This window comes from Alligator mississippiensis, chromosome 8 (assembly GCF_030867095.1).
Source record: "Alligator mississippiensis isolate rAllMis1 chromosome 8, rAllMis1, whole genome shotgun sequence".
In the NCBI taxonomy this organism is placed as follows: Eukaryota; Metazoa; Chordata; order Crocodylia; family Alligatoridae; genus Alligator; species Alligator mississippiensis.
The window spans coordinates 312,655-336,514 of record NC_081831.1 but is presented as its reverse complement, the minus strand read 5'-3'; the positions used below and the strand labels follow the sequence as shown (position 1 = coordinate 336,514).

Genomic DNA, 23,860 nt, shown 5'->3' with positions numbered 1-23,860 from the left:
GTCGTGCAGGCAAGTACTGGACTTGGAGTGAGGAAATAAGGGGGTCGGGTTTTGGCTCTGCCCCAGGGTCAGTATGTGACCACGGACCTGCCACTGGCTCTGCTTCTTCCGAGTAAGACTAGGTCTTACTGCCTACTGCACGTCCTCTGCCTCTTCGGCCTTTGAGGCCCAGGGTCGTGTACAGACCCGCACACAGGGACCCTGATCAATACGGTGCACTCCTGCCCAAGGCAGGCAGCCATGTGCAGGCCGCAGCACCACGGGGCCCAAAACTGACGTTTAGATGTAGCTGCTTTCTTGCCCCCTCCCCCAGACGCTGCCACCTGCGTCTGTCCAGCGCCTCGCATTTCCATCAGCACAGGAGGCTGTTCTAATTGAAAAAGATTTATTTCCTCATTTTAAAATGTCACAAGAGGGCTAATAAAGGTATGACAGGCAGGTCATGACCTTGGCACGCATTCCCTCCTCCCCCAACCGCAACCCCAACTGCAGCATTTTCAGGCCATCACATTTGGCTCAGTCTCTTGAAGTCTCAAACACATCATGAGAACTTTACGTGCATCCTTTTATTTCAAAGGCAGGACATTTCCCTGAGTAAGCATCTCCATTAACTACAGCGCATCCAGAATGAAGAACAAAGCCGTGGAGCTCGTCCAGCAGCTGGTCGTGCTCTGGACGGTGGGTTCTTTGGCCCAGGGAGGCAGGTCTGCAAACAGATCGAGTAGACTCGTTTCCAAGGTCTCACACTGCCCTGTCGATCACCTCCTTGAGTGCGGCAGACTCCACCACATCGGCAGTTGTCCTTTCGAGCCTCTGTGGCTGTGTTTGGCCACTTTTCCACACAAGGGACTTTTCATATTTGGTTCTAAAAAGTAATCCATGACCTGAAGCAAGTAGGGGGACAAAAGTCAAGTGACACTGAAGAGCCTGGGGGTGGGGGAGAGCAGAGCAGGTTGGGGAGGCTACAGCCTGCTGGGAACATGGACACTGCCGCGCTAGGCTGGCACTGGTGCACCCTGAGGCTGAACTACTGCTGCTGCTCTTCCCGCAGCATCCCCGCAGCCGCCAGTGCCAAGCACAGGCCTGCTCTGAAAGGCAGAACACACGGCTGCTTATATTAATGAAACAGCTTGAAGGCTGTTTAATTTGTGTGGCTTAAAAGGGAAAAACCATAGGCATGAGGAAGCAGAGCTGTCCCCTCCCTCCCCGCTGTGTTCATTGTTCTCGTTCAGCCGGTTGGTTTTTATACAGTAGCTCAGTGCCCTTTGGCTGAGGGTCGAATGGGAGAGCAGCACTTGCCTGGACAATCTGCTGTCTCCTTAAAGGCTCTCTTCTTGCAGCACCCTCGGCACAGGTTAAACACACATTTGTTCCCCTGGAACAAACACACAGACGCATTAGCTCAGTGAAGAAAAAAGTTCTTCAAGAAAGAGTTTCCAGGCAGCACAAGTCCAGCCCTGCACGCCTGCAATGGCTGAAGCAAGCTCTCTCTCACGGGTTCTTGCACCCAACAATGGGGCAGTCAGGCTTTAGTGTGCTGCAGTGAATGGCGGTGGCGAGCGTGTAAAAATGAAATGCAAGCCTGTGTGGTAAGGACTGCTTTGTGCTGTTGGGAAACCATTCCAGGGTTAGCACCTCAATGCCCATTGCCAGGGAAACCACCCCGCCTGACAGAAAATCCCACCACCCTTCACCAGAAAGGCAGACAGGCTGGAGAGGGCCTCGGAAGGCCGTGTTCAGTCCAGCCCTCTGCTCAGGGAAGGATCAGCTAAAAATCCTTGAACTCATTTTGGAGACGTGTTTAACTGTGTTAGTTTTTGCTATTTCTCCTCAGAAGCGTTATCTGAAAAAGTGCCACCCAGCATAAGCATGTAATCTGACCACGGAAACCACCCCCATATTGTCAGCCTAACGTGTGTCCATGTGTTTGAGAACAATGAGCTAGGCTGTGAGGCAGCATCCAGGAATACGAGCTGAAAGGACTCCGGGCTGTTTGGCAGCTGAAGAAGAAGGGCATAAAACCTCATCTATTTTATTCAACTGATTTGCCGCACTTTTCTGCCTTTCATTTCTGGCAAAAACCTGTGCAACATGATCCCTGCACATGGAGCGTGTTGGGAGCGCTGTGCAACACACACAGAGTGCTAGCAGCAAAAAGCTTCAAAGCCCTAAAGATGCCTCTTACTTTCTGTGCTACATCTGTTAAAGAGTCACGGTTGTGGCTTTCTGTTCCAATAGGAATGGAAAGCTCTGTAATAAAAGCACGGCCCACCTCTATTTGCTATGAGGGGCTGTACGCCTTTTACAGGGAACAGCTGGACTCTTCAAATACTTGCATTTGTTTGCACCCTGGAGTCCAAATGTTCCTGCTATCCATGGGCTGGGATGAGCTTGATTAGCAAACCTTTCCAGTGGCGAAGGCTGGATGAGCCCTGATAACCCAGGTGAATGCCTCCTTACTAATGGAAGCCCCAGGGCTGACAGGGTCATTCTCCTCCCCGTCCGCCTGGCCGTGCAGCGCCAAACGTGTGTGCGCACGAGATGCAGACTGGACTGTGCCTCGGCTTCATTTCTTGGTCTGCCTTTCGATTTCCTGCTGTCATAGCTGCCCAGCTGCTACCCAGGACCTGGGCCTGGCACTTCTCAGCAACAGGCTCACTCACATTGTTAATCCTTTCAGAAAGCTGGAGAGACAAATGCAGCACAAGCCTTGTCTACCCAGCAGCCAGCTGACTCCCCATGCTATGATTACTGGGAGTTCTTCTGTTTAGGGATTTGCATCTAAGCATGCGGGCGAGGCTAATATTTAATAATGCGACTCTCTCCAAGTCCTAACCAGCAGCAGCTCAGCGCACAAGCCAGACTGCTCGTTCCACGAATGGGCGAGGCAGACGGGCTCCAGCGAGCTGTTCGGATCAGCAGCTTCACCTCAGCCTCTGCTGAAGTCCTTTGTCAAATTAGAAAAAGACCTTTGCCAGAGCAGCAGCTGTGCTAGGCATGGTTCGCTGGGCTCCACAAGGCACTGGCAAGGGGGGAGGGGTCAACCTACCTTGGGGTTTCCACACTGGTCGCATTTTGCATATTTGGCTGGAAAAGATGGAGAGAGGAGGTTATGCACGATCCCAGACCGCCAAGGGTGTCCAAGACCACACGGCTGAAGCTCTGGGGTTACACAGCCTTGCAGCTTGCAAGGGGACTTTTTGGGGAAACAGTTTCCACATGGGAAGACTGAAAAGGCCTTGATAACTTTCTTTTAAAGAGAGAAAACCCTGTGGGTAAACCCAGCCTGGAGAAATCCCAGTCCCAAGGAATTTGAACAAGTGGAGGAAGCTGCTTAAAATGGACGTGCATTTTGGCTTTCAACAACAGCGGCCGCTGCTGCTTCCAACAGGGTACTCAATGCGCCTTGAAATTAAACCGCGCAGTCTGAGGGGTCGACTGCCTGCCCGCCCCGGGATCAAGGGTCCGGTACCCAAAGGGTTCGACCCCACCTTTTGCTTCGCTTGCAGAAAACCTTTCCGCAGCTAAGGAGAGCGAGGGGAGAAACAAGGCGGTGGTGGCTGCTGCTGGGAGATGATGCAAGCCGCTTTCCCACACCCCACGTAGGAAGAGGACAGGTTGCCTTACGTTTCAGAGATGGATCAAAGCTCTTGTTTGGATTTCTCAACTTTTTCTTTTGCTTGTTCTTTGACAGATCAGAGTGTCCATCCTCCTCGTCCTCCAAGGACCGCTTCCCTCGCACGCTCTTTTCAGTCCCACTGCTTCCGTTTTCCTTGCACATCTCCTTTGGCCTGAAAGGGCTGGAATCATTGTAGGGTCACACAAGGGGACAATTAGGTGTTTTAGCTAAACTTTCACAGGAGCTTAGGTACAATGCACCAGCTGGCACAGCCATGCCAGCAGGAGCATAACTGAAGTTTGAATGTGGCTTTGTAACACAGCATGGAGTTCAAGGGCTGCTACCTGTGAACGGCAGATCTGCTCTCCCAAGCGGGTGGCTAGGGAGGGGCACTAGCAAACTTAGTTAATGACATATAATGTTTTGTTCCCAGAGAGAGAATTAACTCTGATCCTTGCAGGGCATGACAACTCCTAGTTGGCCATTGTTTTCTGCAACCCCAGTCTTCGCTCTAGAGCCTGCCAGTACTCTAAGGCAGTCACTCGCGCACAAAACCATTCCTCATGTAAAAGGCACTTGGACAAATGCCGCTTGCATCTGCCAAAGGAGCAGAGAGGGGTCTGTCACCTGTGCTGACAGCACGTGGTCAAGGAACTGCAGCTGTAGCATATGCAGGCCTTCTTTTAAGCTCCAGTGGATCTGCTTTTTTTGTTTTTCATTTTCTTCCCGGACATGCCATTTTAGAGGCACCCAGGTGTTTGCTTGTTTGTTTTAATTGACTCTTTTTTGGGAGGAGAATTGGAAGCTCATGCGTGGAGACAGGGTCACACCTGCCTCCTGTCCCATAAGTTCTCTTGGGACCAATGCCAACGTGGACAACTTACCCTGGCCTGATGTAAGGCTGGCAGATCCAGTGGAAGAAAGGCAATCCCCCCCTTGGCTTTTCTCCTTCTTTCTGATTGGTGATCTCTTCCTGCAGGATACAATTAAATCCATGACACCTTTGGTCTCATGGTCCATAGTCTGCAGCCTCACATGCCAGGACGGGCATAACATGAATTTTAAACAACTGGCTACTGACAGATACATGTGGGGACACCCCCCCCCCCAACTGAACACATCTTAACCCTGAAGGCAGTATTACACCCTGTACAGGAACCAGTGTGTGCAGTCAGGATGGTATTTAGGGAGCTGGGCTGTTCTGCCAGGTCCCAGGGCAGCGGATGAGCGGGGCAGATCAGGTGCATGGGGCAGCCCGCAGGCTGTCTCGGTCAGGCCAGTGTTCTGGGAGTTCGGGGCCCACAGTGGCACCTGGCAACGTAGCTTCAGCTCCCTGCTCACATCCGTGATGCCCTCCAGAGTCTTCGCTTTTGCCAATTCATCACGCAGCTGCTGGTAAACTTGCAGCCTGAGACAAATGCCAAACACCCAATTACTTTCATTCCTTGTCTCCAGGCCGGGAAGACAACAGTACCCTCTTTACAGGAGCTGCAGATTTCTCTCGGCACGTCTGCCAATTTCCAGGAGTCTGGCCCCTCCTCGCTGCCATTCTCCCTAGTTCAGCATGCAGTGCAGTACCAGAGCGAATATGCTGAACAAGCTCACTTACCCCCCAAATGACTGAGCTGTTTAATGCGAAGCTAACCATAAGTGGAGGTTTTATATGGCTAATTATCTGACACCATTCAAAGCAAAGGAGTAGACAGCCATTGCTTCGGCTTCAGACAAAAAGCGCTGCTTCTCAGAGATGCCTGTGAAAGTTAAAGGCTTTATCCAAAAGTCTCCTCCCCCGGCAAACACGAGACCCTGGCCAGAATTCTCCGGAAGATCCCCAAACTTGCTCGGCAGGGTGAGCACGCTCCGCAGATACTCACGGGTGATGCCACAGCTTGAAGAGGTGGGCTCTGACGTAGGACAGTGGGCAGGGGTACTGCTGCACTATCTCCAGGTACTCCTCAGCCATCTCCCACACCAGAGGGTTTTGTCCTTCGAACAGAGCTGGGTTATGAAGGTTACCCTCTGGGGAACAAAACAGAAATTCTCAAGTGTGGGTGGGTGGGTGGGTGGCGGGGGCGGCAGGGGAGGCCGGGCATGGAAAGCTGGTGCTTCCTGGAGCTAGACCAGGTATTCCCTGGCCTTTTCTGCCAGCCACAAATAAGCTAGGTGTTTAGTAACAGAGATTAAGGACAGAAGGGATCATGTAGTTGGACCTCCTCTGTGTCACAGCCCATTACATTTCACCCATTACCACAGTAGTGAGCCCTGTGGCAAAAGAACATGTACGAAGGTGTGGAGTCTGGCCTGGGCGATATCAAGAGCCACGGACTCTACTGCCTCCATAGGCAGGTTGTTCTGGTTGTTAGGCTGCACACTGCCATAACCAGAGGTCTGAATCTGCTTCTGAACCTGTCTGGCTGCAGCTTCCAGCCACTGGCCCTTGTCTTGCCTTTCCTCATAAACAGCATCCTTCACAGCATCTGATGACGTGAGCTTCAGCTCACAAAAGCTTGCATATACATGCGCACATATGTATACATATATGTATTGACATTTTCAGCAGTCAGCTTTTTTTGGCCGGTGTAGCCAAAAATGTCACTGATAAATGCCACGTGCAGTAACAGCATGCAAGCAGAAAGGAATGCAGTTGGGCAGCTTGGAGAGCAGTGTCTGACCTGCAAGTCTGTGGGGGGAAGGGACATGGGGGGCAGATTGAGGCCCCCATGGTGAGGAGGGGAGTGCGGCTGGGGCAGGTGTTGCCCACGGGGTGTGGGATGGAGCTGTGAGCAGCTCGTCTGGGGGGCATGCGGGGGTGTGCAGTGAGGGGCAGCTCCCCATTGCTGTGCGCATCCCTGGGGGAGGCATGGGGGGCATGTGCCTCCTGGATTTGGATGTGTGTGTGGTGGGAAGGGCAGGGCAGGGCGGGCCGTGCCCTGCAGGCTTGGGGCCAGGGGTTGTGCTAACCTCCTTCTGGCAGGGGAGGACGGGGGGAAGGGGTGGCTGTGCCACCGCCGCCCACCCCAAGCGCAGCCCCAGCCTAGCCCCCCAGCTCATCTAGTTGGGAAGAAGCCAGCACAGCCCCTGGCCCCAAGCCCACAGCCTGCCCTTGCCCCAGACACAAATCCGGGGGGCACATGCCCCCCCCCTTCTCCCCCAAGTGTGCAGTGGCAGAAGCCGCTCCCCCCTCCCTGCCCCTCTGTGGCTCCCCAGATGAGCTGCCTGCAGCTCCATCCCACACCCCACCCCGGCTGGGCAGTGCCCACCCCTGCCCCTGCCTCAACCCCACTCCCTCCCTCACTGTGGGGCTCTCGATCTGGCCCCCCATGTCTCTTCCCTTCCCCCAACAGACTTACTGGCTGGACGCTGCTCTCCAAGCTGCTGGGCTGCATAGAGGCTATCGGATCGGTTTCGGTCGATATGGCTGGTTAATAATCAGCCATTGGTATCAGCCCAAAAAATCTTTATCAGTGCACCCCTAATGTATATACTTTGGTTAGCCTATAAAGCTCAAATCTACCCTGCTTCCATTGTCTTTGTAATACAAGAGCCCGCTAGTCCCCAGCACCTTCTCCTCCTGATGGGTTCTGTCCCCGGAGATGAAACCACTTCAGTCTCCTTTGCAATTAGCTGAACAAACTGAGCTCTTTATACCCTGCAGTGCTGGAAGGCATCGGTAATCTCTGTCCCTCTTCCTTGCACGTCCTTCCCATTTCATGACCTGTATAAAGCATCTTCATCTCCAACCCAGGAACAGATCCCTAGAGCAGTCTAATTGCAACTCCATGTAACAGCATGCTCCAAAAGCTAACCAAATAGCTGTGGCTCTCCCAGGGGACGAGGATATTATACTACTTTCAAAACCTTTGGTGGTAACCTCTGTTTTTGTTCTGGCTTGCCATCTAGCTTGACATACAGGCTTCAAAAAGTGCCCAAGAATATCCCACAGACCAAGACTGTAGCTTTGAGGCCCCTCTCCTGTTCCTTCCTCCTCACAGACACTTCCTATAGGCCGAGAAACATGCGGCAAGAGACCCCAGATCAAAACGTTCCCTTTCCACCTGTCTCAACAAGCTGAGAAACAATCATTTGTATTCAAGTGGAGAAAAACCCACCTCTTACACACAACTGCGTGAGCGTGTGATGTCAGCTACCACCCCGCCCCTCCTCCCTCGCCTTGTGATCCGACTGCAATCTCCCACAGGTAGGAACAGACACAGCACATGCAAAGGACCCTTACAAAGCCATCTCAGTCCATCTGCCTGCCCCAAAGCAGGAGAAGTACACCTAGGCCACTCCTGATGGGTTTATTCTTGAGAACTGTCTGTGGAGATGCATGTCCTGTCGCCTGGCTGCACCCATAATTACAAGCGTTTTCCTGCTATCGACTCTAAACCTTTTTGTAGCAAATCAAATTATCCTGCACCCAGTTACTTTCTGTCCTATATAATTGCTTACAATCCTTTTATACCCATCTCTGACATGGTGGAAGGCTTCCTGGTTATCAGGCCACTCTCCAGTCTCCGCTCAGCACTACGATGCCTACATCTGCTCATGGATTTAATCTGCTGTTCTGAACACCTGCCTGTCATGTCCTAGGGGACCTTATGGAAGCACTCCCCCAGGAAGACCCTTGCACTGGGTAACAACCCTTCAGTGTGCTGTTCAGAAACACTCAGAGAAGCATGGCTGGAAGGGACCCCCAGTAGGGGTGCACCGGTAGAAATTTTTGGGGTCGATACCAAGAGTCAATTTTTAAGGAAGCAAATTGGCCGATACCAATCTGATTTCCAATAAACAGCTCAACAGCTTGACGAGCGGTGTCTGGCGGGTAAGTCTGTCGTGGTGGAAGGGGAGGGGAAGACAGAAGCCCCTGCGGCGCAGAAGCAGGTGGGGCTGGGGCAGGTGCTGCCCAGCTGGGGCGGGGCGGGGTGGGGCGTGGGACAGAGCTGCAGCTTGTCCGGGGGGCACAGGGAGGGGGGTGTGGCTCCCGCCGCTGCGCGCACCCCGGGAGTGTACCGGGGCAGGGCAGGTACCCGCAGATCTGTGCAGGGCAGGGCGGGCTGGGCCAAGGTTGCGGAGGGCTCTTTCCAGTGGGGGTGGGGCTGGGCTGGGCTTGGGGTGGAGGGGGGCAGCAGTGGCTCTGGGAGTGGGCTATGGGGGGCTGCAGCCACCCCAAAATTCACCGTAGCCCCCCATCCCCATTCCCAGTGCTGCCCCTGCCCGCTCCGAGCACAGCATGGCCTAGCTCCCACGGGAAGAACCCTGCGCAGCCCTGGCCTCCACCCACCCCGATCCGGGGGCTTATGCCCTCCTCTCCCCCGTGCCCTCCTGGGGTGTGCGCGGCGGGGAGAGCTGCAGGCCCCACCAGGTGAGCTGCAGCTCTGTCCTGTGCCCTGCCCCACCCCACCCCACCCCACCTGGGCAGCACCTGCCCCAGCCCCACTCCCTCCCTCACCACGGGGGCCTTGGTCTGCCCTCCCCACACCCTTCCCCTTCCCCTTCCCTCCTCCCCTTCCACCACAACAGCCTTACCCACTGCATGCAGCTCTCCAAGCCGCCGGGCTGTGCTTCTCGCCGCCTATGTGCTGCGCTGCAGCTGCGTGCATGCGCGAGGCATTCATCGGCCCCATCAGGCCAATTTCTGATGCACTCAATTTGCTTGATATCAATGCCAATCCAATATCAGACCAATGTATTGGTGCACCTCTAACCCGCAGAGGTTGTCTAGTCCAACCCCCTGCCTGAGACAGGATCATCCCTATTCAAACCATCCCATACAACCGTAATCTAAGCTCTACATAAGACTACCCTCAGCCCTGATGCAATGTAGATCTAATACACTCATCTGCCACAGGTGAAGCAGAGGAACCACAGCAGCCAATGTCAAAATATGCTCAAGAGGTTCTGGGTAGAGGGTTACGCTCCCCCCACAGAGGAAGACAACCCCTCCGCCATGGTCCATACCAGTCTGAGCACGGGGTAACGTTCCTTCCTGACCCCAACTACAGCGACCAGTGTGACCTGGGGCAACACACTCTAGCCAGGAGCCTCTGGCTTTGCTCCTAGCAGGAGACTCAGCACATCCCTATCACTATCCCCAGCCTTAGCTGTAGCCAACACCCAACGGCTCTGGAGAGGCTTAAAATAGCTGGACACGTATTCGTTTGCTTATAGCTGTTCTTAAATATGCTAAGGCAACAAAGACCCAAAAGCGTGTGTCAACTAACTAGACTGTGTAACTTTTGAGTCAGCCAATCAATGCCATTTGAAACTCGCTACACCAATATAAATAGCAAAGGATTCCTGTTCTGGCTAAAGAAGGGGGCAGGGGCAGGAAGAGGAGAGAAGGGAGCAGTCAGCTGTAGATGAAAGCCATTTCTTGAGTCCGGCTGGAGGGGCTGTCTGACAGAGCAATGACATGGGGCCGCCAGCAACAATCGGTAGCCACAGCCGAGCTGGAAGAGCTCCCCGTCCTTACCGGCACTCATGACGCCCTGCACTCCTGTCTTCTGCAGACACTCCTCCACATCCCGGAGGGACTGGATGTTTCCATTTGCAAACACAGGGATGCTCACAGCCTTCCTGCCCCACGGAAGAGAACAGGAATCAGGGAACAGAATGCAACCTGTCCACTGTCTGCTTGATCCAGCTACAGCTTCTTATGCTACCACACGCGCCTGCTTCCCCTGCAATGCTACCGCACGGAAACAAAGCTCGACTCAGCTCTTGGCATGGGGTAGAGGGCACGGGGCACACCCGCGTGCACACTTCCCTGGGCACTCTCCCTCTCCGCACTGGAACAAGTCACTCACCTCACAGCCTTGATGTGTTCCCAGGAAGCCACGCCAGCAAGGGGCCCCTTCTGTTCCTTGGTGCGGCCATGGACGGTGAGCAGCTAAAAACCAAGGTTTCGCTTAGATTTTCAGCTCACGAGGCGGAAGAACCGCCCGGCGAGAACTCCCTGAACCAGCCGCACGTCGGGAGTCTGCTCCCCAGAAGGGCACATACGGCAGCTGTTTAGGGCTCCTCTCAGAAGCCCACCTCCACGCAGGACGGGCATTTCCTGGGGAAGCCGACAACCCCTCCGACACCGACTGCGATCTGACATGCTCTTTAGGACACGTACGCTACTGAGGACAAGGCCAGACTGACAGAAGTAAAGTTGTTCTCCTCCACCAGTGATGGACCCTTCCAATTCCGTGAACGTAAACCCTAGCGACCCTTCCACTGCGTGGCCGTCTCCGTGCACGGGGCCTTTCACAGCCGGGGACGCCATGGCTTCAGGTCGCCTCCTGTAGCGTCCTGCCTCAGCTACGCTCTGCCATTTTGCTGCCATTACCCAACCCCTTCTGCGGCCTCGCCCCAAGTCCCCCTCCCGCCGCAGAACCCCTTTCTTCCGCTGGCAGAGCAACACCAGCTCTGCAAGCGACAGGGGGTTTCTGCTGCCACTAGGAAGCCAACGCAGAGTGCAGGGCACCCTTTCTGCCACCACCGTGAGCCCTGCCGCAGCTGGCAACACCCGGGGTGCACCGGGAGCCCTGCCAGCACAGCTGCCATAAAGAAGCCGGGCACAGCTGGCCAGGTGGGCATGTACACGCTCTGGCAACTTCCCTGCGGCAGCCGCGTGCCAGCAGAAGGCACGTCATTCAGGCAAGCCCCTGGACTCTTGCTCCCAGTGAAGGAGGCAGCATGGTGCAATGGTTAGAGCAGTGGCCTGAACTTGACAAAGCTCATGACTGTGTACAACTGTGACTAACTCACAACGGCTCTGTGTCTTACTTTTTCCACCTGTAGAATAGTATCACCTAGCCACCTCCCCGAAGCAGGCAGAATTTGGGCTAGAAGGTGGGGACGCCCTGGTGACACAGGAGCAGGCAGAGCTGCCCCCTTACCTGGCAGCCAGCCTTCTCCAGCATCTGTGCGTACTTCACCGTCTTGTCAATGTCTGGGAAAACACGGATTTTGCATGTGATGGGAACAGAGAGCTTCTCGTTAGCCAGCCAAACTGGGAAAGGATTGAAAAGACAGGTGAGTGGCTTGCACAATGCTATAAAAAGACTCCAGCCTCCACAAAGCCAGCCATCAGCTGTGGAAAAGCATGGCCAAAGCCAGTTGCCTGCCCCCCTGCAGCGTTTCTCCTGGCCTGCCCACTCCATGGGTTAAGGCAGGGGTAGCACAGCATAAGGCCAACTGCCCTCTGGTGAGGACGGCGTCCAATAGCCCAGGGGCAGGCAGTTATTTTGGGCAGCGGGCCGCTTACTGAGTTTTGGCAAGCCATCGAGGGCCGCATGCCAGGCAGCCCGGGGCAGATTAATATCCATTTTCTAAACGTTTCAGGGGCCCCGCAGGCCGGCTAGAATGGGCTGGCGGGCCGCATCCAGCCCCCGGGCCGCATTTTGCCCACCCCTGTAATAGCCCCATGCACTGGCCGCACCGTTTCCAGTACCAAGACTTCACCTTTAAGGACCTTCCCGGCTCCCTTCGTCCTTATCCAGTCTCAGCTCTGACCACAGCACCCCTGCTCCTCCTGCTCTGCAGCCACGACAGCCTTGACTTCCCACTCACTGTCTGCCAACCATCTTCCAGGCTAACGGCTACCTCGCTGTGGCTAGGCAGAGGCCCTGTGCTGGACAGCTGATGGAGACTGGGCCGAGACCCTCGTGCCCCTGCCGTGTGACCCAGGACCCGTGTCAGGCACCTGGGGTCCCTCAGCAGTGCTCTGCCAGGACAGGTGCCTCGCAGCCAGCATGTCTGGACCCCTAGAGCCAGCCAGCCAGAAAGCATGGGCTGTGCCTGCAGTCCTGCCCCGCCTGACTGCAGGCCCTCTTCCCTCGGGACGCAGAGCCCAGACCTCTCCTGAGGAGTCCTCTCCATTCTTTCAAAGGAGGGCGTCTTGCTTATGCCTGCATTTCAGGGTACGGCTGAAGGTGTCTGCCTGCTAGAGAACATCCTGGTAGCTGGCATAGTTGGTGAAGCCTGGGTTCAATTGCTTCCTCCTGCATCTCCCACCTCCCAGGAAACTGCTCCAGCCCCAAGTGCATCCATTCTTCCGGGTGGCACCCTGCTTGCCTCTCCTCGGAAAGCTGAGCCGTGGGGTAGCAAAGAGGCCAGGTCAGCTGGGTCCGAGAGGAGCCTAAGAATAAACACCTCGACAGCGCCCTGGCCAGGGGAGGCACAGGATACGGGCCCTGCTCCACTCTGCTGTCCCGTGGACAACCCAAAAGCAGGGAAATGGGAAGCCATGTTCTACAGGAAAGTGTCACAACAGCTTTTTGTGGGGAGCCCAGGCCTGGTGGTGCCTTTGGGCGATGCTCCAGGAACACCTCCCAGCCCCGGCCCCAGGGTGCACTGCCGAGTGCTGGGTCCTGACTCAACTTTGGCAGGAGACGGAGCGTGCCTGGGGCAGCTCTGGGCATGCAGCCGGGTGCGACTAGCAGCATTTGGGGACCTTTAAAACCCAAAGCAAGTGCCTATTTGTTCAGCAACTCAGAGTGGATTGTAAATCCGGACTTAGGCACTGTAAGCAGGACTTCAGACACTGAAGTCTGTTTGTGCTTCCAGTCACATGTCTTCTAAATGTGGACCTGCCAGTGTGCTCTGGTGCCAAGAGCACGCACATACCGCAGGAGCGGGACAAGCCCCTTCCCTGCATGCCCTCCCAAAGTCAGAGAGACCCTTTTGGAGACTTACTCATTCTCTGGAGAAGATCCCACTCCTCCTGCAGGAACGCGCCGTAGTGCCCTACAACAAAACAGCATCGTACGGGCTGGCACAGACAGACAAGCGGTGACCCTGACGCTTTGTGCTTTCTACACACGCAGGTTCCAGCTGTGTTCAGTTTCCTCACTGATGAACCCTCGCCCCTGCCCAAACCCGAGCAGCTAAACCATGCTGCCTCCCAGTCCACAGCAGTTTTACAGAATAAGCAAAGCCCCGACCCTGCTTGCATTGCTGCTCCCTGGGGCTGGCTCACCAAAGAGGATTCTGACACGGCCAGCTCATGTCCTATTGCCAGGACTCGCGGAAATAGCCAGGGTCTACCAGCCCGTAAGGCACTGTGAGGCTCAGAAATTAGAATTTTTCGTTTCCCCATCCTTCCTCCAGCTCAAGTGACCTGACCCCACCCAGAACGGCCCTCCCGCAGGCATCCACGCAACCTCCTGCAGCCTTGATTTCCTAAGAGTTATGACAAAGGAGCTCTGTGCAAGCACCGCGGTAGGGCACTCTGGAGAACCCCGAAGAGCAGGCATAGTAACATCTATTCTAAGTGCAAATTTAGGAAATATTTTGACCATTTGAACAATCAGAAAAACATGTTCTAGTTCTGTGGTACTTAATCATTCTGGGAAGAAAATTCTGGGTACACGAGTTGATCCAGGAGTGCTTTACAAAGCTCTAGTTCAAGCAGCTATGCTACAGCACGTGCTAAAGCATCTGGTTTTGCCTTCAGTTAGTTACAGGACACGAGCCCAGTACTGGCGAAAGTGGTATAAACACGCCTGATTTCAAAGAGCTGCAGCCACTCATACAAAGGCTGAACATAAGTTAATTGATTGTAATAGGGTAGAGATTAGCCCCTGGTTTGTTCATTAGGAGCTTAGGTTTGTACATCAAGTGCTTTTCTTTATTTGCAACAGTTCTGCTTGGTTCATTAAGCATTCAGGTTTGTACATACAGTACCTCTCTTTGCAATCATCTGAGGACAGCCCAAATTCAGGTCTATGGCATCACAATAATCCTGAGCCAGCACTGCAGCCTGGACAAACACTTCAGGGTCATTGGCACAGAACTGAAAAAGACATTCATGTGTAAGAAGGCAGGCCACGGTCAGCTCCGTGCACTGGCACAATACTACGGTTACATGCCGTCATGGAGGAGCCCATGACAAGAGTATGTGGACACCCGCTGTGCAGGGGTCAGATTGAAGGCAAACAGCACTTCTCAAGCGAAGGGAGCATGTAACCTGTGCCACCTGCCCAGCTGCAGAGCCACAGTTCGAAATGACGGCACCCCAAAAGCTCAGCAGTCCAGATTCCCAACTCCAAGGGCGTGGAAACATGGAGAAATACACAGATTAACAGCCCAGTTCACACGTGCCAAGGCCAGATGGGGGCAAACACCGGGCGGGAAGACGCACGGTTCAGACCCACTTGGGCAGAGCGGCGGCAGTCTGAATGTGCACAGGTGTGGGGAGAGAAGGGACCGGAGAGACAACTGGCTCTTCAGTCAGCTCTTGACTCCTAGATCCCAATTAACCCCATTAGTTGTCAGAAGTGGATACTGAGCCCACACACAGCTAGCGTATGCCACTAGCAGCTGCGCAGCGTCTCAGGCCAAACGAACACTTCAGCTAACGTACTGGACACAACAATCTGTTAAGAGCAAATGAGGCCTGTTGCGCGCCGTCTTGGCCAGGAGGGCGCGGTCAGGCCAGGCTCCAAAGTCAGGCTTTTTTACAGGTTCTGCAAAACCCACCAGGAACCAAACTTGCTCCGTACTGACACTGAAACAAAAGCCTGCTTGGATTCGGACTTCCCCCAACGGGGCGAGGAACGAGCACTGAGCGCTGCCTGTTCACAGCCAGTTTCTCCACCAAAAGTGACCACCACATAAGCAACCACACCAGCTAGGATCTCTGCAGGGAAAACGAGCCCCATAACGAGCTTGGGCTCAGTCTCAGCTGCGCCCAATTTGCTCCCTCCACCTGGCCAGCACCTGACTGGCCCCAGGCCTGCTGGGGGATATAGGGCAGTTTGCCGGCAGCGTGCCTCATGGCTGCGGGGCTCGCAGGCGTCAGGCCCCAGCTCCCTGCAGGGAGGATAGCACCTTGCTGTGGAGGCTCCCACGTAACCGGCGCTGGTTCCCTGAACTACAGAGGCTAAAGAACGGGCCCGTGCCGGGCTCGGACACCGAGGAGGAGGTGAGTGCAAGCTTGAGAGAGCAACTAAAGCCGACCCACGCAGCGGCGAGCGAGCACAAGTGATGGGAAGGCCTCAGCAGCTCGCTGCGGCGCGTGGAGAGCTGGGGCCTGGGAAAACAGAGGCCGGCGCTTGCTACAGCTCAGGGCCGCTCTGCGGCGGTGGGCCAGACCCCCGCGCGGGAGGAAGCTGGGCCCTGTCAGGTCTGATAAACCCCTGCCAAAACCACGAGGGGAAGCTGCCCCCGCGGGGTGCTGGCCGGCCCGGGCCGGACGTGCGGGAGCCAGCGGCGCTCCGCTCCGCGGGGCCAGGCGCAGTCCTGCCGCTACGCGCGAGCTCTGGGCTGAAAACCCCAAAGGTGCGGTTGGCACGGCCCCGGGCGCGGCTGGACGGGCGGGCGGCGGCGCGAGCGCCTCAGCTCGACGCGGCGTCGCGGCCGGCGCAGCTTGTGCCGCCTGCACGCGCCTCGCGCCCTGTCCGGCAGCACGCGCGGCTTCCGGCCTGCGCGGCCGGGGCGATGGCTGCTGAGCGCGCCGCGCCGCGCCGCGCCGGGGTGCCGCGAGCGCGGGCCGGCCGCGCGGGGCCCACCTGCACGATGAGCGGCCGGTCCTCGGGGCAGACGTCGCAGTACAGGTTCTCCTTGCGGTAGTTGGCGTCCCGCACGAAGACCTGGGCGTGCAGCATGGGCGTGTAGCAGAGCTGGGCCCCGTGGCGCCGGCTCAGCAGCCGCCAGGCCAGCTCGCTCTGGTCCACCATGGGCGCCACCACGTAGCGCGCGCCGCGCAGCGCCGTGCGCCAGAACTCCTCGCCCCGCGCCTTCGCCTTCGCCATGGCCGCCGCGCTGCGCGGGCCACACGGCCGCAGCGACAGCGCCCGCGGGGCCGCGCCGCGCCGGGCCCAGGGGCCGGGGGCGGGCCGGTACCTGCGGGCCCGGGGCGCGGCCGGGCCGGGCCGGGCCTGGCTGGGCGCTGCGGCAGCCGGACGTGCCCCCGCCATCCCGCTCCGGCGGCGCGCGCGGCCCCGGCCCGGCCCCCGGAAACAGCGCCCGGCTCCGGCGTTCCGCCCGGCACGGCCCGGCCCGCCTCCCTCCCGCCCGCCGTCGGGGCTGTGCGGCCCGGCCGGCTGTTCCGGTGCCGCCCCGCCCGCCCGCCCGCCCGCCCGGCGCTGGGGGTGTCCGGGCCCGTTCCCGTTCCCGTGCCCCTGCCGCGGCGCTGCCGGGACCGCCCCCCGCCCCCCCGACGGTGGGTGTTGGCCGGGCTGGATCCGGGCTGGATCCGGGCGGGGCGTCGGGCCCCTTGTGCCGGGCGGGCGGGCGCGGGCCGCGATGGGCGGCGGGAGCGACCCCGGGGGCCCGTGTTTAACCTGCACCCCCCCCCCCCGGCGAGCGCGCGCGCACCCGTGCAAGAGAGGACGCAGGACAGGGGTTAATCGTTTCAGCTGACACTGTATTTGCATTTCAGGTTTCACACACGTTTCGTTCGACTAAGACCAGTTCCCGAGCCGTGATCCACAGAGGCTGGGGCCCCGGCTCGGCCCCGCGGGGCCAGAGCCGTCCCGTCACGTCGCGTCGCGTCCAGGTCCCAGCGGGAGCCGGGCGCAGCCTCTCCGGGCTGGTGCGGCGGCGCCCGGGTGCCTGTCCTCTGCATCATAGGTGCGGCCAGGGCTCGCCCGCTTCCTGACAGACAGAGCCAGCGTAGCAGAGACCAGAGAGAGAGTTTCCTGGGCACTAAGGTTTTTGCCACTTTGAAGAAGGTATCGAATCTTTTGCCAAACGGGTGACGCCACGTGGGACTCGCTGCCTCGCGGAGCCGTGCGCGGGGCTGGCTCCGCGCGGGCACCTGCAGCCAGGCCCGAGCTCTGGTTTGGGAGGAGCAGGAGGCCGGGGCTGGGGCAGAGCCGCGATCACCGAGGACCAGGCCAGGCTGACGGTCCCTGGGGCGCTTTAAACGAAGGGACCGGTGGCGGCTGGGCAAGGACGGGGAGAAGGGGTGGCGGGCACTGGGCGGGAGCCCGAGCGCGGGGCCTGCGCAGCCACGTGCGTGGGACGGCTGCGGGGGCACGCCTGCTTGCGCCTCATCAGCCCACGTTCAAGGCGCCGCGCGCAGGAGGAAGGGAAACTATTCCAAAGATGCACTTTGGTTTAACAAAGGCAGCTTCGCCTGGGAGATGGAATATAAGACCCCCCCGGGTGGGTTGTTTTTGTTCCCTTGAAACCCCTGGTAACTTAAAACTGAGATGGTTCTAGGTTGATGCAATAAATAGGTAGACCGATTTGAAATTGAGAGAGAGAGAGAGAGAAATAGTAAAAGAAAAAAAAGCCTCAGTGAAATTCTCTTTCCAGCTTGACTACAGCCTGATTCTTCACAGATCAACAGGAGTCTCCAAAATCAGCTGCAGCAGCCCTCTGCTCACTGGGCTTGGTTAATAAAGCACTAAATCACTTAGCCTTTGGCATACGGTTAAGACAACAAAACAATACAGAGCACAAAGAGACGTCTACTCCTAACATTGTTTTTCATACTGCCAAAAAAAGTGTAGAAAGTAGCCATCAGTGTGGGTCCACAGAGCAGTGCAGTGAGACGTTGTCACAGCACTGGAGAGACGGAGAGAGAGAGACAGAGACAGGGAGGGAGACGGGGAGACAGAGACAGACAGCGAGCGACCTCCCACAATCCAACATCGTCTCATCTGCTCTGCAGACGGGTCTGGGAAGTCCTGCTGACGGATGAGTTTCTTGGGATCTGTCGTAACTGGGGATGACGGTGGATCTCTCTCTCGGCCAGTGACACCGGGTGAACAGGAGGGTCTAACCCTCTCGGACGCTGACCCGGGGCTCTGCCAGTGAGCTGTGGATGATCCCGACAACAGTCTCAATGCTGTCTGCCTCCAGGAAGGTGCGGTGATCTCCTTCGATGACATGGACTGAGATTTTCCCATCACAGACCTACACGTGGCAAAGGTAAAAGAAAGAGCACGGTCCACCCAGAACTGCAGTGTATTTTAGTTCCCTGCTTGTTGCCTCTTAGCCAGAAAACACAAGAGTCTCCCAGCTGGAAAAGGAACAAGCGCGAAGCTTTCTTGCTCCTATAAACATCTGTTTCCGCTCTAGGTCCCTTTAGTTCCGAGCGAAAATCAGCAGCAGGCTCGAGGGCGTGCAGGAGCCGGGCCGTAAGGCTTCCTGCCTTCAGCTCTGGTGCTGACAGCCGCTTTCCTCACCACTGCCCCAAGGAATGAGCTGATGCCGTTAGGCACTGGGGTCCTCAACACTCACGAAGCTGTGGCTGCCCCCTCCCCGCCCACACGCCCCTCTACTTCCTTACGTGCCTAGCACCATTCCAGTGTGTGCAAGTCAGGCTGCGGGGGCGGCAGTGAAAAAGTCCTAAAGGGGCAGGACACCTGCATCGTGGTATCAGGGAAGAAAGGAGGTTACTTCTAAAAAAAAACCAGTTTTCTCCTATATGCTATAGAGCAAGTAAGTGGGCAAAAGGCAGAAAGCCATTTTGCTTGTTTCAACTGACCCCTTCTCATCTCCAGGCTGTGCGCTGATCTCTCCTCTTACCTGCCTGTAAACAAGCGCATTTTGGGGAGCTATTAGCAGTCACAGTGGAAATGGCTGCAGGCTGTTAGGAATCACCTAGACCTGGGGCAGACCGCCTAAGCCTCTGTGTCCTGTGGGACCAAGAGCAGCCTCCTGTTCGTGGTTTGGAGGTGCTTTTCAGCTCTCGGCAAGACAGAGCTGCACAAGCATTTCCGTCTCTGAAAGATTTGTTCCCTTGTACAAGGAATGCAGCTTCTGGCTTCTTCTACCTGTTCTCCCTCCCCGTCCTCCGCAGCAGCCAGAGCTGCTCGTTAGACTGACCTCCGAGAGTTTGTAATCTCCACCCAGGCTGTCTCCGTAGTCATCGTTCATCTTGGTTCTCAGCAGCGTCACGTTGCCATGGTACTTGAACTCTGGTACATACTTGTCGGCAGCCTTCAGTTTGTGGTAGAAGGAGGCAGCAGCAAAGCTGAGGGCCTCACGATTGAGGTCTCTGTGAATCTGAGTTATTAGGTCCACAGAAGCACTGACACGAGCATCGAAGTCTTGCAGGGGCAGCAGAGTCTCCAGCACCTGCAGAGAGCAAAGCAGCGTTTGGTGGTAAAACAGTGAGCGGCATACAGCTGCTGAACAGAACTCGGATTTAAGAAGCATCTCCCTGAAGCAACAGGAAGTCTGGAGGAACGTTACCTTATTGTGTTCGGTGCCTGTGAACTGCTGAACAAAGGCACGCATTGCTGCAGCCTCTGCCTCAGCCTCACTTCCCGGGGTCATCTTGGCTTTGTAGATCTGGAACAGAAAAAAGGGCCACAAGTGCCAGAGGGGAGCTCTGCCCTGCTCCCGAATCCATGACTCGGTATTAAAAGCAACTGGCTGAGGAGCCAGAGACACATCGGAGAGGACAGTCCAGAAGGGTGGAGAAAGAGGAGGTGGGGAGGGGAGCTGCTCTCCATGGAGACTTGGGATACATGTGGCCATCAGCTAGAAAGCACTGTCAGCAAAAGGGAGATCCTGGGGGAGCTGGGAGGCTCAGCCTGCTCCCACACTATAGTACAAGGCATCCACATTAGTGCTTTTGCCCCAACCCACATCAGCTAAATGTGAAACGAAGTCACATAGCAACCTCCAGCTCTCATCAGCTGTTCCCTCAACCCAAGGGGTGGGGGTCTACTGTGGTTTTTAAATGTGGCACGAGCATCTTGAGCAATGGGCTCCTTAAATGAAAGGCTGCCTAGACAGCTTGGTCGCCAGGTGGAAGCCCCCCAGAATGGCTCACCTGAGTGTGCGCAGCCACGTAGGAGTGGGAGCCGTCGAACAGGAGGAGGCTGTTGGACCCCAGGGAGGGGTTCTGCTGCTGGGCTTGCAGCTGGGAGCACATCTCGAAGGCGACGCAGGCTCCAAAGGAGTATCCAGCAACGCGGTAGGGTCCCTCCGGCTGCACCTGCTTCATGCAGTCAATGTAGTAGGCTGCCAGGCTCTTTATGCTGTCCAAGGGAGCAGCTGAGAGAAAGGAGGAAGAAAAGCCGTGGGTCAGGAACAGGCTGGACACTGGATGCCAGGGGGATAAAGCTTCAGCAGAAGCGCACAGCTTCTCCTGGGCAGAGGAAGAAAGCTGCGGGGCAGCCTGCACTTCTGGCCCCAAGCGACTAGCCACGAGGCAACGAGAACAGCAGACCTGCCCTCTCACAGGCCTGTCCCTCTGGACCAGGGCCTCTCTGCCCATGGACCCACCTCCACTCCCCTTGCATTCCCACTGGTGCAAGAACCTGCTCTTCACTCCCTAAGCATCTTGTCCCCCACTCAGGGAAGAATGGTTTCTGAAGCTCTCTGGTGGCCTTGGCTGGGGCACCGATGAGGCAGAGCTCAGAAACAAAGTCCCACGGCTATGAAAGCCAGCCACACAGGGCCAAGGATTGAACCGCAGATACCTCGTGTGCACTGGAGCCCGTAGCTGGGGATTCTGAGCCTGGAGGCCAGGGCCTGGAACACGGCAGCGGATCCCTCGATGGGGTGGATGAGGAATAGCGGGCGCTCCGTGCTTTGCACCTCGTTGAGTCGGGTGATGGTCGGCCCCTCGGGATTCAGCACCAGGTTGTTCAGGTTCAGTTCTGGGTGCTTGGCCTGGCCAGCTGTAGTCTTAAATGGCATCAGCTCTTCAGAGGGAAAGCATAAGGGAAGCAACTGCTTAGTCAGGCTCCAATTAGGGAGGCAGGCAGGAGGCCAGCTCCTGTAGGCAGCTACGTTTGGTGCCCCAGAAAGGACATGCCTACCAGTTCCTAGAGGAAAGTGGGCACTTCCCAACAAGCCTGGCTTTGGATTCTGCCATGCCCCCTGCTTCCACTTTTCCCCCCCTTCTCTTAACCAGGCTGATGCTACTAACGGTGAGCTCGTGGATCACTGCACTTGTGTGGTTCAGAGAACTGGGGATCTGCCAAGGCTGCTGTGGTGAACAGGCAGCAGAAACATTAGGCTACTTCCACATAGCTTCCCTCCTCAACCCTTCCTGTGGCTGGCTGGGCCATTGCTGAGGGGGCAGCATGCCTTCCTCGGGCACAGTGCTCGATGCCACTTCCCACCCAGAGGCCCTGCTTCACACCAGGCCGTGCTGCATCCCCTGGCTGTCAGGCTACTATAGTTGCATGGTCTGTTGCAGCCTGGGAGCCTGCTCATGATGCCCTGTACAGCAGTGGTTCTTGGCCTCATTAGACTCAAGGTCCCCTTCAGAAAATGCCAGCTCCCCTTCACTCTGTCTCAGAGAGCAGAAAGACAGAGCAATTCTTCTGTTGCAAAGAACCCATAGAGATTACAGTAGGGCAGAACCTTATTAACAATATGAATTCTTATCTTGCAAGTCACATGCGGGTGTTTTCTACACCCGGTGTGTTGCACTCTTAGAAAGGTCTCGCAGGCCCCCAGCTGTGAATCCTTGGTGCACAGGGTCAGGAGGAGGCAGTCCGCAGTCTGCCTCATGCCCAAAGTGCGGCTGGAAGCGGCTCGCCTACCCTCTGCTGTTCCAGATTTGGTGGAAAGCTCCCGCAGTTTGTTAATGGTAAGCCCTCGAATCTCTCGCATCGGCATGATGATGTCATAGTCCCTCTCCAGGGTCTGGCGGATCTCCACGCCCATGAGGGAGTCCAAGCCCAGATCGGCCAGGGTGCTCTCAGCGTTCAGACTGTTCAAGTCACGGACACCTGAGGAAAGAAGCAGGAGTTTAGCACACCAGACAGAGGTCCTTCTACCTTCGGGGCTTTCCCGGCAACATCCTCCCCCAGTAGCTTCTCTTCCATTCCTCCTCTTCCCTTCCCTGCTTCGCATCCCCTGGGGTCCCATGTCTGCGCCTCCACTTTCTGCCTCAACCATTCTTTTTCCAGCCAGCCTGACCTGCTTCCTTAAGTGAAGCCCCCTCTGCCTTTGGGCAGGCTTCTGGCTTGCCTCGGTGGATCTGGTGACCAATCCAAATGTGGTACTCTTAGCAATTCATTGATAGCAGCACTCGATGTGCTGGATGTCTCCACTGGGACATCTTTGTTGGAATTCATGAAAATTCAGTGACAGGAAACAGATTTTACACCCAATTGCTGCCAGAAACATGAAGAATTTATCAGGGATCTCACCAATACCTTACCAGCAATGGCAGTGCAATATCCCAGGTCATGCTGGAGTATTCAGTTTGCACAATCAGGCAGTCAAGGCTACCAGTGCTAACTTCCCTGATCTTGTTGGGGCTTTGCACAACCTGCCTCTAACCCAGGCCACATATCTGGTCCTACCCTGGACCAGATAGTCAGATGAGATATCAATAGGAAGTGTGTCAGACAGCAAAGAGGCCCTCCAGTTCTAGCTAAACCTGTATCCCATATCACCCAACTGTTCCCGAGACCGCCTTTGGGTAGCTTCCCTGCCCTGTGAGCCGTTCCGAGACTTGGAAGAATCGGGATGCAGGCTCAGACGTGGGACAGGCTGCTGCAGAGCACCGAGATGGTAGTCCAGTCCAGATGGCAGCAGGTGGAGGCATTAAGCCACCAGTGTAACAGGACAAGCAGTCATGTTCACTACTATCTTCACTTTTCCCTTGTACACTCCTCCCCACACCACCCTCAGTGTCTGCGTTTATCAGTGGTTCCTTATACTTGATTGTGAGCATTCTGGGGAGAGACTGTGTTCTGTGTTTGTACAACGATGTGTTTGACCAAGCTGAACACCAAAGTATAAACAGGTGGCTGGAAGATGGGACAGAAGAGGATGATACAGGAACAAGGAAGCCCCCCAAAAGGTAGCTGTGTTGGCATGTAGCTAGAAGGCACAGCCAAGCAAGTACAGGATCCATCAGCTCAGCCCATGTACAGAGCACAGGGAAATACTGAACTCAAACCCCATCTTCCACGGCCAAAACAGCCACCTCCTCCTCAGATCCTGTGTAATTGCAGCCTTGGTGCTACCGTTTCCCTTTGCATCAAGCCCCAAGTCCTCTTGTCCCCCTCCATGGTTGGATGAAAAGCCTTCCCCTTCAGTAACCTTTGATAAGACTCTCCTATGACCTCTTCTCTCTCTGACCAAGCCCCAGTGGTTTCCCTTTTGGCTTCCCCAAGTTCTTCCTCTTGGACCTTGTTTCCAATCTGGGATCTACATTCAGTCCAGGCCTTTCGCATCCTGGCCTCCAAGACTTTTCATAAGGACTCTTCCACCTACATCTGACCCAATTTCTTCCTACACCCAATCCCAATCCCCACGTTCCGCCCAAGCTTCTCTTCTAGCCATTCTTGGCATTGCCTTGGCTCACTTCGTTCT

The 23,860-nt window shown here is 56.3% G+C and overlaps 2 protein-coding genes and 1 long non-coding RNA gene across 9 annotated transcripts in view; 1 reads left to right on the top strand and 2 right to left on the bottom strand.

The window, feature by feature from the left end:
* Positions 1–368: 368 nt before the first annotated feature.
* DUS1L (dihydrouridine synthase 1 like) lies at positions 369–16,545 on the bottom strand. Its single transcript, XM_059731885.1, has 13 exons — positions 16,123–16,545; positions 14,297–14,405; positions 13,307–13,357; positions 11,509–11,621; positions 10,429–10,511; positions 10,095–10,198; positions 5,494–5,638; positions 4,931–5,027; positions 4,504–4,592; positions 3,628–3,791; positions 3,050–3,087; positions 1,300–1,375; positions 369–884 (listed from the first exon to the last, which is right to left on the bottom strand). Exons 1-13 carry the CDS (start codon positions 16,528–16,530, stop codon positions 742–744), a joined length of 1,620 nt encoding a protein of 539 aa, XP_059587868.1. The 5' UTR covers positions 16,531–16,545; the 3' UTR covers positions 369–741.
* Positions 15,087–18,010, top strand: LOC132252073 (uncharacterized). 2 transcript variants are annotated; one of them, XR_009463768.1, is made up of 2 exons: positions 15,087–15,536; positions 16,995–18,010. It is a non-coding gene; the product is annotated as an uncharacterized LOC132252073 (long non-coding RNA). The 2 variants fall into 2 exon arrangements; XR_009463769.1 differs by lacking the exon at positions 15,087–15,536 and adding an exon at positions 16,390–16,775.
* FASN (fatty acid synthase) overlaps positions 16,959–23,860 on the bottom strand; it is a 117,148-nt gene continuing 110,246 nt past the window's right edge. For all 6 annotated transcript variants that reach the window (XM_019478272.2, XM_019478273.2, XM_019478274.2 and 3 more), the window contains 6 exons: positions 22,075–22,263; positions 21,001–21,225; positions 20,349–20,572; positions 19,763–19,861; positions 19,394–19,645; positions 16,959–18,478 (listed from right to left, as the gene is read on the bottom strand). In XM_019478272.2, the coding sequence (XP_019333817.2) occupies positions 18,341–18,478; positions 19,394–19,645; positions 19,763–19,861; positions 20,349–20,572; positions 21,001–21,225; positions 22,075–22,263 (1,127 nt within the window). In that variant the 3' untranslated portion in view covers positions 16,959–18,340. The remainder of the gene's footprint in view (positions 18,479–19,393; positions 19,646–19,762; positions 19,862–20,348; positions 20,573–21,000; positions 21,226–22,074; positions 22,264–23,860) is intronic.